This window comes from Numida meleagris, chromosome 18 (genome assembly GCF_002078875.1).
Source record: "Numida meleagris isolate 19003 breed g44 Domestic line chromosome 18, NumMel1.0, whole genome shotgun sequence".
Classification (NCBI taxonomy): Eukaryota; Metazoa; Chordata; class Aves; order Galliformes; family Numididae; genus Numida; species Numida meleagris.
The window spans coordinates 459,942-472,438 of NC_034426.1; the positions used below are offsets into that span (position 1 = coordinate 459,942).

A 12,497-nucleotide genomic window follows, 5' to 3' on the forward strand; every position below is an offset into this window, starting at 1 on the left:
CAAGGCCAAGGTGAAAGATACAGGTATTCTCCTCTAATGGAAGAAATTTCCCCAGTGACAGTGAAACAGCTGCTCTAAGATGAAAGACCTGGAGTCTCCAAATAGGCTGTGTAACAGTCAAGTCCCACTGAAGACACTAGCTCTACACGCATGGAAGGGTTGGCTGGAAGAGACTCACTTCTAATATATTTATCTTATTTAGTTCCCAGGACTCAATTGCTCTCCTGAGGCTGCAGGCTCCTACTGTTGGTTCTGAATGGCTTTGTCCTAGCAGAAAAAAGCTTCTAGAGAACTTCACTCACAGACACAAAGAATTTCACAGCTGATCCTACCAGGCCTTACTGCAGGATCATAAACAGCAAATCTAGTGACCAAATTCCTGGTGAATCAAGTGACCAGATCTTCCGGGAGTGTGCATGGGGAGCACCTCCAACACTGCAATGTGGGCAGTGTCTTACTGACAAGGGCTCAAAAGTAATCTTCGGCCAGATGTGTGAATTCCTACGTGGATGTTGTTTAATGCACGCTCTCATTATATCTCTCCCAAGCCAACTCATCACCCCCAGAACACTCTGTCCTCAGAAAAAGATTCTCTTGTTTATAAGACACTTGGACTAGGAAGCAAGTATTACATGCACTGTGCCACCTCTTGGCCATACATTCTTTTTAGTATACATGGAAAGAACCTGAATTCAAACCCCATTATGTTTGCCCAGAGTAGACTAATGCTGGCAGAAAGAAAGAAAGAACAGAGCATGTCAGAGCATGTTCTAATTCAGAAAATCTTTTTTTTTTTTTTTTTTTTTTTGCAGAAAAGGTTCTGCTCTGAAAGCTTTCCATAGGAAATACTTCACCACAAAACTGCTTTTTTTACTATATGTAGGGACTTGTGGAAAAGCCAGAGTTTACAGGATCAGTCCATTAAACTAGAGCTTGTCCTCTTGGCTGAACAAAGATCTACATAGATTTTTGCCTGTTAACACAACAGAAATGCTCCAGGACGTGTTCAGCTTAAGTATCAGAAGCCAGTTCAAACCTTTAACAGGATTTTCCTTTGACTGCAGGATGCCTGGGATCACTTGCTAAGAGCAGGGGCTGTTCAGTCCTGTCTGAGCACTTCCAGGATGCTACAAGGCCATGAGATGCTCACATAGCTTCACAGAGATGCATACTGAAAATCATTAGGGGTATGTTGCTTCATATTTACAGATTACAGAATACTGTCACGCATGACAGAGTGTATCAGCAAAATTTACATTTTAAGACTTAAGCCAGCTTGTCTTAGCAGCTATACTGCCATGCTATAATCATCTTAGTTTTGACCAAAGTACGAAGTGTCTCAGGACAAGTGAAAAGAGAGGAAAAAGAAACCTGTCAGAGGACTGAGCAGTCACTGGTTACCTCTGCATCTGCATTTGGAGAGCTCTCCTTAGGGTTATAGTCAAAGACAGCCACCATACTTCGAGGAGTCAGCAGTTCAGCTTCAAAGTCCTGACGCTTCTGTCCTGCAAGACAAACATATAACAAGATTTACTGAGCTGTAGGTTAAAATAATATTCCAAATCATAGCAACTCCTTCACTGTTACTGGGAGTGAACTGAGTAAAAGTAATACAAGGGGAAAACTGAAGAGGCAAGAGATCTTAAAGGCCCCAGAGATATCTGGTAAAACAGTTTTCTGATCTCCTCCATCACTTCACAATCACAGAACTGGTGACACCTCACAATTTCACTGTCTCATTCTGCCTACTTATATAGGAATGTTTCCTTCTGTGTATTTTATTTTCTATTTTAATATGCACACGACAGTGTCTCAAATGGACATTTCTCCTCCCTTCATGTAATGCTTTGCTACTGAGCTAAAAAACTGATTCTCCATGTGCCCAGTCACACCAGCACAGAGCTCAGCACCAAGGGAAGGCAGGCCTCATAGTTCAGACATCACACTGCATTTCTACAACCACCTGCTTGCTCAGCCCCATTACTTACTTGTAGTCTTAGTCTGCAAAAACAAAGCTTGCCACTACAGAAAACACAAACTGTTCAGTCCTTCATCTTATGGATTTATGCCCTGCTTTGGGTAAACACTGGGTGGCTTAGTAATAGGTTTGCAGGCTTGACATCAACAAATCACAGTACACCTCAGCAAGGTTAGAATTCCCTCAAGAGACATCAGATTTTAGGGACTGCAGCATCAGATAAGTAAGCAAAACCATGCGTGTCCTTTACCTTCTGACAATCCCTGCTTAGACAGAGGTCACTGCACTCACTACTAAAGAACTAAAGCTCTTCTTTCCTGAGAATGACCATTTTCTTACCGTGCTCTGAAGGATGAAAAAGGGCCTTGGATTCGCCCGTGACCACGTCATGGTTTTATGATTTTTTGCTGTTGGTATTCCACATCATAACATCATGTAAAGCACTGGCAGTTAAACAGTTAATGTCCTGGTTTCCTCGGACTGCTGTTTTTTCGTGCTTGGTTCTCGGAGGAGGAGGGGAGGAGCTGCATTCCCCAGGGGTCTTTGCACCTGGAGGGGCTGGTGAAGCCCCCTGGCAGACCAGGAGTTTCCTCTCTTCATATGCGGCGGAGAAGCACTTGGTCCCCCTGCAGCTTACGGTGTACGAGTCTCAGCTTTGTAACTCTGTTTTGATTTGTTGGCCTCAATTTCGATATCATATTTAGTAAATTAATGTTCCTCCTCAGATTGGTGCCACTGTTTTGTTTTAGATCCGTCTGTGATTTCCCTACCCTTCCCCTTTTCCCTTTGTTTTCCCCAGGGCATGGGTCTGCAGCTCCCCTGCTGCATTAGCCATGGGGCCGGTCCAGGCCGGCTGTCCCGGTATTATCTAAGGATCTGCGTCCGTGACAAGGGGGACAGGCCCGGAAAAAAAAAAAAAAGAGAAAAGGAAAAAAAAAAAATTGTCGGTGGGTAGGGGCCAGCCCTGAGGTGGCTAAAGCGGCAGGGAAGCCACGGACTCACACCCTGGGGAAAACAAAGGGAAGAGGGGAAAGGTAGGGAACTCGTAGGCAGATCTAAAACAAAACAGCGGCACCAATCTGAGGAGGAACAACTAATTTTACTAAATAAATCCAAATTGAGGCCAGTAAAATCAGAACAGAGAGAGTTTACAAGCTGAGAGTCTTACACAGTAAACTGCAGGAGGACCACGTGCTGCTCCACCAGGCAGGGAGGAACAGACCCCACGTCCCCCAGGAGGCTTCACCACCCCTTCCAACGCAAAGACCCCTGGGGAGTGCACCTCCTCCCCTCCCCCTCGGAGGACCACACACCAAAAAAGGCAGTTTGCAGTAACCAGGGAATTAACTCTTCAACTGCCAGTGCTTTACATGATGTAATGATGTGGAATACCGACAACAAAAGTCACAGAACCATGACACCAGCACCTAAACCACCAACACTTCTTTTTTCCTCCTTTCTCTCTTTTCCGGGCCTGTGGGCCTGCTGTCCCCTGTCACAGACACAGATCCATAGATAACGCCGTGACACCACAAAACTTGTGTTTGTTATGATCATATGTTACCAATGCAGCATTCCTCTTCTCACAGTAATAAAGAGCAGTTCTCACCTGGATGAGACTTGTACTTCTCCTGTTTATCCAGTTCTGTTGGGGAAAAAAAAAGGAAGTATCCAATCAATGGATGTCCATCTTTCAACGATACCCACACCACACAACTGACAAACAACAATAAAAAGAACAAAGATCACAGCAGCAAACAATAGAAGCAAACCATTCATGCAACTCAAAGTCTAAGCCAGTAACCATGACTCAGGGACGTAGTAAGACGCAGAGGTCAAGCTCCAAAACTCTAAAAGACATCACTGTTGTTAAAAACTTAACACCAGCAGGGATGGGCTCTCTTTCCACTTCCTAGCAGTCGTACAGAGACAAACATCTGAGGGTCCTGTAAGCAAGTAGTACAAATTCAATGCAGTTTGTAAACCTATTGCAAAAAATCAAAGAGGAAGCAGTGGGTGACACAGACCTTTCTTGGAGCGTCTGGGTTTTGGAGGAGGGACGGTTTGGCGGCGTGGAGGTGGAGAAAATGTGCCATTTCCTTAATAAAAATCCAAAAAAGCAAATAAATAGACAAGAGAAACAGACAGTGAACGGAAAGTGAAAAGCATCCTGAAGAGCGAACAGGCAACAGAGTGGCATGACATGCTTCCCCTGGGAAGCAGACACCATGATTTCTGTGCACACAGCCCCAGTCTCCATTTACCGTATGTGGACCCAGCTGAAGCACGATCCACATCCTAAGTATACACAGAAATCCACATTGCATTTTTGCCCATTGGTGATTTCACAGCACACAGCACACAAACTTCACTGCTTTGCTGCATTTTATCTTTCAGAAGGAGCATCAGAAGGATAAAATAAAGCCTTTGTACCACCAATAGCTGCAAAATGCCAGGTGAGGTGTATCCCACCATCTCTGGTGGGAAGGAACCCTGGGAGGTCTCTAGCTAAAACTTCTGCACAGAGCAGGGTCAGTACTGCCTTTGGACCAGGCTGCCCAAGTCTTTGTCTCATTGGGTCTCTTCTCCTGGCTAATGAAGCCTCACTCCCTCAGCCTTCCACTGTGCAAACTGTTCAAACAAATCCACTGCCCCTGCAAACCGTGTGGCTCCTCAATGCTTGTAAATGTCCCTTGAAGTTCCAGAAGAGTGAAAAGAGGACTTCTGGAGAAGTCAGCATATGCATTCCTCGAGGAGTCCCCTGCTGAGCCTGCAGGAGCTCCCAGACCAGCCACGCCAAGGCCCCCCCTTAGTTACCAGGGAGCAGGAAAACAACAGAGGCACATGCAGCCCCGCTGCCTACAGAAACAGGGTTGGGTTTTTGTGCCCACACTGCTGTGAGGTGTATTTTTCACTACCATCACTCTTCTGAAAACCCTCAAATCCACTGTTTCCTGCAGTCTCAGAATACTGGAGGATTTTATTCTGAGAGCACACAGCAGGGCAGGGGACAGAGAGCCTTGTACATCCACACAGACCAAAGGTCACCACAGGCATCTGGCCATCTCTGAGCACCGGAAGATACACTCAAGAGATACATCACGAATGTTCTGAGTGTGAGAAAAGCCTTACTAAAATCTCTGCTCCTCCTAGACGTGAGAGGGGCCGTGAGTCACAAACCTACCAAAAAGCACCCAGCCACAAGATGAACGGTACTGACTGTGTGCCTCAGGACCCACAGGACCATCGAGACGTGACACCACCATTGCAGATTCTGTCACTCAAGCAGGGTCACCCCTGCAGACTCAATTACAACCTTGCAAAACAAGGGAGAGCATGGAGGTCCGAACTGTGCATTCAGACCCTAGGGGCAAGCCCTAGGGATCATTTGGGTGGGCTGCACCAGCTGCAAAGCTTGACAGCGTGACTGAGCTTCCTACATTTCATCAAAGACACAAGCTGGCACAGCACATGCATTAAGAAGATACAGTACCTATGCTCTCCGTTGGTGGGTCAGCAGGAAGGAACCCTTGCTTTAGGAGCTGCATCTTGATTTCATTATTTTCCACCTGGATTTCAGATACCATGTTACAGGGAATGTATCCCTCTCTTCCTGCACATTCACCCCTGTAAAAGCCATCAGCATCCTTGTCTCCACACACCTGCAAAGCGAAAGATAGGCCAAGGGTTGTTTATGCTGCAGGGACCAAGACACAAAGAGAAAGGAGAAAGGGAATCCAAAGAAACTCACAAGATGAGGGAGCTCTCCCTCTCAAGGTTTATGCTGTTCCTTGAACAAGAAATGGATCCATACAGAGCAGGAGATGTTTACCAAGGTCTGCTCCTACCTTCAGGATCTGCCCCTCCTTAAACGGGAGCTCCTCTTCTGCTGCATCAGGGTTAGGAGACATGGAAACAGGATCGTAGTCAAACAGGGCCACAAATATTCTAATGCTATCATCTTTAACAGTGGTTTCTGAAGCAGTGCTCCTTGGAGGACCTAGGCACAGTCAGGGAACACACCAGAGATAATGTCAGCACCGTTTCCCTGCCATAGACCTGTGTGCCTCAAGTACTGCCCAACAGTCCCCCTGTGCAATTTCCAACAGCCTCCCTCTCTCTTGCTGCCCGATTCTCCCCTCTTTCCCCACTCACCTGGACTAGAAAGCAAAGGCTTCTGCATTTGGCTTCTTCTTAAGCTCCTGTTGTTCCCTCTTCTGCTGGGATTCTGCCAGGCAGCTAAGCCAGGCAGCTCCTGGCCCCTAGGATCTCTATTACCAGACGCCTGCAACAGGAACCACCAGAGAGTTAGTAGCAGCCTCTGCCTTCCAACTCATGTGAACAGCGCTCAGCCCAAACGCACTCCACAAAGAGCAGTGCATCCAAATGCAACATTCCTCTTCAGGGACACTCTAGAGCTGAAAATGCTATGGGAGTTGGAAAAGAGAGCTAAACGCAGACAGGCACCCTGCCTGGCACCAATGATGTGAGGATGCAGGAAAGGACATTTCAAGGGAAAGCAATGACATTACAGTCAACTACAGAAAGCTTTCATGAATCAGCTTATTTCACCGGGGATTCTCATTTGGGTCCCACAGCCTCTTGCTGTAGGTAGGAAGACCCACTGCGAAAAGGAATACTGCATCGGTGACACGTGATCGTTTAGCAGGAAAAGCAGAAGCAGCTAATACAAGAAAAGCCATGGAGCAGCACAGAACTACAGAATCTCCCACATATTCTTCCAGATGATCCTAGAGAAGGGTCCTTTCTCTGGACAACACTGAACAAAGCAAGATACAGGCAGGCCAGGGAAGCAGAAGGGAAGCTAACACCACTGCAAGCTGCTTCAAAGCCAGAATAGGAAAAGTCACCCAACCCTTTTGTGCAAGGAGGTGCTACGTATCCCCTTCCAAGGATGTTCGAGCCTCCTTCTCCAGCCAGGTGACTTACAGTCCTGCTCCCAGCTTTGCTCCTCAGAGCTGCTCTCACACCTCAGTGCTTCCTTCTCCCGGCAGAAAGATCGCAGGTGCCGGCTTGGAGACCCAGCCCACTCCATACCCTGCTCTTCCACTCTCTCCAGCCTGGTCAGGCTCCTTCTGCCATCTGTGTGGATAACCTCAGATTGACTGGAGCAACTGCTCCATTCCCCCTGACAGCTCTGGGCCCTTTCTGGCCACAGCCTGCTCTCAGGGGGGGATGAACAGGTCGAATCCTGATCGTCTTCAGAGTCATACTCAATGTCTATTTCCAGGCTTCTGGAGCTGGAGCAGTGTGCTGCCATCCCAGTAGGTTCTGCAAACCCTGAAACCACTGCTTTTCCGTGGTTTCTTCGAGAGGCGCTTTGCCTAGCACGAGTGTACGCATCAAACCCCTCCTTACCAGCAGAGCTGCTCACAATGTTCAGCTCCTCCCGGAGGCTGGGAGCTCTGTACAACCCGCCTCCCATCTGGCTGCAGTTGCCCAGCAGACGACTGCAGTGCTCTGTGAAATCATTCTGTCTCTTCCTACCCATCTCAGGTCGACTCCGGATCTTCTCTCGATAGTTTCCCTTCTTTTTGCTCCGAGTGGGGCTTGCCCCACTCCCAGATTTCAGATCGTTCTCCTGGTAGCCCCAGTTCCAGCTTGCCCTTTTCTGACTCCATCTGGGGTTCATGTGGTCAGCACCCTCTCTACTTTCCTTAGCAGTCTGCTCCTCCTGTGGAGTCTGAGCAGAGAGATCCGGGGAGGAATCACTACGATCTGCCTTCAGAAAGGGATCCTGGGTGCTTAGTGGCTTCTCAGACCTTCCTGCAATGTAGGTAGGTGCTTCCAAGGAGTCTTGAGGATCTTCCTTTTCCTCCGTAACACACTTCTCATCCTCATCTTCATCCTCATCCTCATCCTCAGTCACTTCAGGGATGCTAAATAATTTCTTGCTGTGATTCTTCTGAAGCGGGAGCTCCAGTATCCTTTCCAGAATCTCCTCATCGCTGTCAGTATCACAAAGATCCATCTGTACCCAGCCCCCGAGAAAAGCCACAGCCAGGACAAGCAAAGGAAAAAAAGAGAGGAAATATGCATTAAAAAGGAGATAAAAGTTACAGCTGATTCCCTCCCAGCACAGCGATATGGAGCGGCAACTGAGGGCTGCAGAGAAGCAAGGGTAGGAAGCAAACAAAAGCAATGGGTCTTCTGGCAAAAGACAATCAGATGAACTAGCAATGCAGTGGGAAGCGAGAAAGGCCAATGCATGGAAGAGCTCCCTCCCAGGCCCTGCCTCTACACAACTGTCTGCAACACCCTTTGTGCTGTCTGCTGGACCCCCCACAGCTCCACCATTCCCAGTCTGGATGGGGGACAGGAGCTACACAGTTCCTTTGAGGCTGCTCACTGCACATTGGAGCTGCTCAGTGTCCTCAGTGTCCAACCACAGGAATATCTCTGCACACACACTCACAGTCTGTGACCACATGAGGACCCATCTCCCTCCCTTATCTCTCTGTCCTCACAATACATAACATAAGTAAACGACCCTGCACAGCAAAATCCTATAGCTCCAGGGAGTCATGCATGCTTCTATCTCACTTGCAGGCTTGGAAAGAGCTTACCGGGTCACATAAACCTTTTGGAAAAACACTGTTAAATTTTAAAATTTGTCTTAGACCAACTGTCCACATTACGTTTTCCCTCTTACTACATTTATACTAAAATAAAAAGGTAGAATCCTGGAAGCAGAGCATAATTTAGGCTAGAAGAGATCCGGAGGTTTGCAGTCCAACCTTCCTGACAATTTACATCATGACATGTTCTAAAAACATTTACAGTTTACAAAACGTATGTAGCTACTGATGTTTTAAGCTATAGCCATGAGCATGCCAATGCAGAACTGAAAACTGAACCACAGAGGGAGAAAACGGCAGTTGGAAGCTGCCTGCTGATCACTCCAGCCTCCATAACATTTTCCCAACCCAAGCTGGTCTTGAATTGTATTTAGAAAGAGTTAGAAGGGTGCTCTGGAGATCTCTAGTTGAATCTCCTTGCAAGGGCAGGACTGCAATCTAGTGCAATCTACCTGTAAGCAGGACTGCTGCAAACACTAAAGCAGTGCTTTGTTTAGCTGAGGCTTGAAAACACCAAAGAACAGAGCTCCTCCACCTCTGACTCACGAGATCTGTCCCCAGGTTGCAACTCTCACCTGGGAAAAGATTTTGTATTTGTGTCTAACATGAACCACACAGCAACTTGCAGCTGTTACCTGTTTCTGTATTATTTGCTACCAGCAAGAAGACTTTGGCACTCTTCTCAGTGTAACCATCTTTAAAATTGTTGCAGGCAGCTACTGGATTTCCCTTTAGCCTCCTCTTTGCCAGGTCAAACAAGCTCAGCTTCCCAAAACTCTCTCCGTAGGACAAGCACTCTAGACTCTACCTTTTAAGCCCTTGTTAGCAGCAATTATTAATATGCAAATTTATAAATGCAACCACAAATATCAGTCCAGTAAGACTTATTTTAGCCATTTACAGAGTTGTGGCCTTAGCTTTTGACTTCTTATATATTAAATGGTTCCTAGAAAGTGGAAGCTGCAGCTATGGAAGTGCAAAGAAGTGAAAGAAGGAAAATGACATTCTACAACACTAGAAGGATCTGGGACTCTGCAGTCCATTAATAATCAAGAAGAAACCTAAACAATCTATTTGAGGTCAAACATTCTAAAATCAGAATCCCTCCATTCCTTATCCTAGAAATCCTGAAAGAGTTGGCTGAGGAGACTTGATATAAGCCAGAAGGTCACTGAGTATGCAGAAGCCTAGGAAACAGCTCTGCTGAGGCTTGGCCAAACTTCTGCCATCACCTGGTAGACACGGAGCTCTTGGAGTGGGTCCAGGGGAGGGTCACTAAGATGATCAGAGGGCTGGAGCACGTCTATGAAGAAAAGTTGAGGGAACTGGGCTTGTTTAGCCTGGAGAAGAGAAGGCTCCGGGGAGACCTCATTGTGGCCTTCCAAGACTTGAAGGGTTCATATAAACGGGGGGGGAATGATTGTTTACAAGGGTGGATAGTGATAGGACAAGGGGGAATGGTTTTAAACTGAGACAGGGGAGGTTTAGGTTAGATATTAGGAGGAAGTGTTTCATGCAGAGGGTGGTAACACACCGGAACAGGTTGCTCAAGGAGGTTGTGGATGCCCCATCCCTGGAGGCATTCAAGGCCAGGCTGGACGTGGCTGCAGGCAGCCTGGTCTAGTGGTTGGTGACCCTGCACTCAGCAGCATTCGATGATCTTTGAGGTCCTTTTCAACCCAGGCCATTCTATGATCTTCTTCCACAACATAGAGCAGTGTAGGGAGCTTGTGCCTTGTTTTTTGCCACCAGGCTCTCCTTAGGCTCCTGACATGCTGCCCTGCAGGTCCAACCTCCCCACCCCACCCTTCAGAAGGGGATAAAGAGCAGCAGAAAATTTGCTCCAGATTCATCACACATTCTGCTACTGACTATTTAATGCTCACCAGATCCACCCCATCTGCGTTGCAGGCTACAAGCCAAGCAGGTCAGCATCAGTGAACTACATCTGTTCTTTGATCACACAAAAGAAATTAGGATGCTTTCTTGTAACACAGGCAGATCACATTTCCTTCAAATCTTTCTAATTTCTCAGCCATTCACCCTTAATACTTTCCCTCATGCATACTCATTTCAACTGTCATAATTTGTATTACATCCCACTTTCCAGTCATGCAGATCTAAGCACATTTCCTGATGCAAATGCATTATAACACTCTAACTAGTTTTAACTGTTTGAACTTACAACATGTATAAGCATAATCTCTCATGGTTCCACTGAAGCAGTATTTTTTCATTTGTAACATCTGAACTCCAAAGTCATTGCATTGCTCCCACAGGCAGTCCATCCTTATCGAAAGCATGAAGGTCTACATAAAATCATCTGAGCAAAGTTATTTGTGTTCAGGAGATTTTACAGGATTGAAACCAAAGTATTAATGCCTCTGCTTTGCTTTTGAAAGGATGGCGGATTGGTATGGAATCCATAGATGGGCGGACTTCACAAACTCCTGTGCGCTCACTGTTTACATCTATATTAAGAACTTGATCAATAGGATTGATTTTTCACCCTGGGTTCTAAAGTTCACATTACACTGTGTGTTTTTCCAAGTAATTAAACCCTGTGTACATTTATTACGTGTAAACACCCTCCCCTCTCACAAAGAACTTGCATTTTACTAGCTGAAGACAACACTGGGAGTAAAAGCAGAGCAGGCAGGAACATAGCCAAGCACCGCTAACTGCTGGGCTTAGGCCAGCATCCTCTCCTGTGAGCTGATGACATGGGATGGCTGCACTGGCACTCCCCACAAGCATCACTCTGCTACAGGTTACCTTCTCCCCATTCTCCCTGCAACAGGGCTCTCTTGGATCCCATTTCTTCTCATCCAGAGCTTCTGAAGACAGTTCATCTTCCTCTTCCTCCTCCAATATATCTGAAAGGTCTGAACTCCGGTTGTGCTCAGCGAAAAGGGTCAGCTGTCGTCTTCCTATTTCAGACATTTTTTCTTCTTGCTGTGGAAAAGCAAAGCAGATTTCTTCAGCTCTCTCAGGCACCCTCTCTATTTGAGCATTCTTTCACTAGTACACGTGCAGGTCAAGTGTACCAAGAAATGAAATGGACAGCACCCCGCGCATCAATTGGCACATGCACACACAAACACGTGCATGGACACACAAAACGGATGAACATTTTATCACCTGCAAAGAAAAGAACCACTTGAAACTGTAAAACCTAGGCACATCAAATACAATCCACATCCCCATTGGCAGAAATTCAGCCAAGATAAAAACAAACCTCTCTTTTTACTCTGGACATCTCTTTCATCACCTCCTTGCCAGGGGACAACTTCAGGAACTCCTGGCAGCTGCTGCCACCCGTGCTTGCATCTCGGGAGGTGCCCTCCATCCCCTCAGCCTGGCTGGGGGAGGGCAGGGGCTCTGGGCTCAAGTTCTTCTCCTTTGCCTCCCTCTCTCTTTCAGCACTGGGACTTTTTGGTGACTCTTCCACAGAGCACGTATGGCAGGTCTCCGTGCATATCTTCAGGCTACTGTTAGTTGGGCTTTCTAGCTCTGGCATTTCAGTTACAGGTTGCTCCATCTGGGAAACAAACAAAAATTCATCATCAGGATAACCACAGCACCTATCACAGGACCATTCCTGAGCTTCCCAGGTGCATGCTCTATTTCTGCTCTTCTGCAAAGGACCCTTAAGGACAGTTTGAGATGTTCAGTCTTGGCCTCTATGCCAGCAGCGCAGAGGCCAATGACACCAGTCTGCTGCTCTTGCTCCACTCAGCCCCTTCTTGTCAGGGAGCAAAGAAACTCAGGGAAGGCACCATCCAATACTTGTGAGCCAAAAGGGCCTTTAACCCTAAAACCGTCAGAAACATCACGTGTTCTGTGTCAGTGTAGGAGGATTCTGGCAGTCAAGCTGTAGCCTGAAAGGCTGGCCAGCCTTGAACAAATTCCTCCCTACC

General features: G+C 47.0%; 1 protein-coding gene across 8 annotated transcripts in view; it reads right to left on the reverse strand.

The window, feature by feature from the left end:
- The window catches only part of TSPOAP1 (TSPO associated protein 1), a 65,928-nt gene that overhangs the window by 9,317 nt on the left and 44,114 nt on the right, over nt 1-12,497 (reverse strand). For 6 of the 8 annotated variants that reach the window (XR_002443923.1, XM_021415303.1, XM_021415300.1 and 3 more), the window contains 9 exons: nt 11,816-12,118; nt 11,353-11,532; nt 6,855-7,970; nt 6,134-6,263; nt 5,827-5,978; nt 5,472-5,640; nt 4,006-4,077; nt 3,588-3,623; nt 1,402-1,505 (listed from right to left, as the gene is read on the reverse strand). Coding sequence is in view for 7 of the 8 variants with exons in the window: in XM_021415303.1 (XP_021270978.1) it covers nt 1,402-1,505; nt 3,588-3,623; nt 4,006-4,077; nt 5,472-5,640; nt 5,827-5,978; nt 6,134-6,263; nt 6,855-7,970; nt 11,353-11,532; nt 11,816-12,118 (2,262 nt within the window). In the remaining variant the exon portion in view is untranslated. The remainder of the gene's footprint in view (nt 1-1,401; nt 1,506-3,587; nt 3,624-4,005; nt 4,078-5,471; nt 5,641-5,826; nt 5,979-6,133; nt 6,264-6,854; nt 7,971-11,352; nt 11,533-11,815; nt 12,119-12,497) is intronic. The other 2 variants (XM_021415302.1, XM_021415307.1) reach the window with 2 other exon arrangements.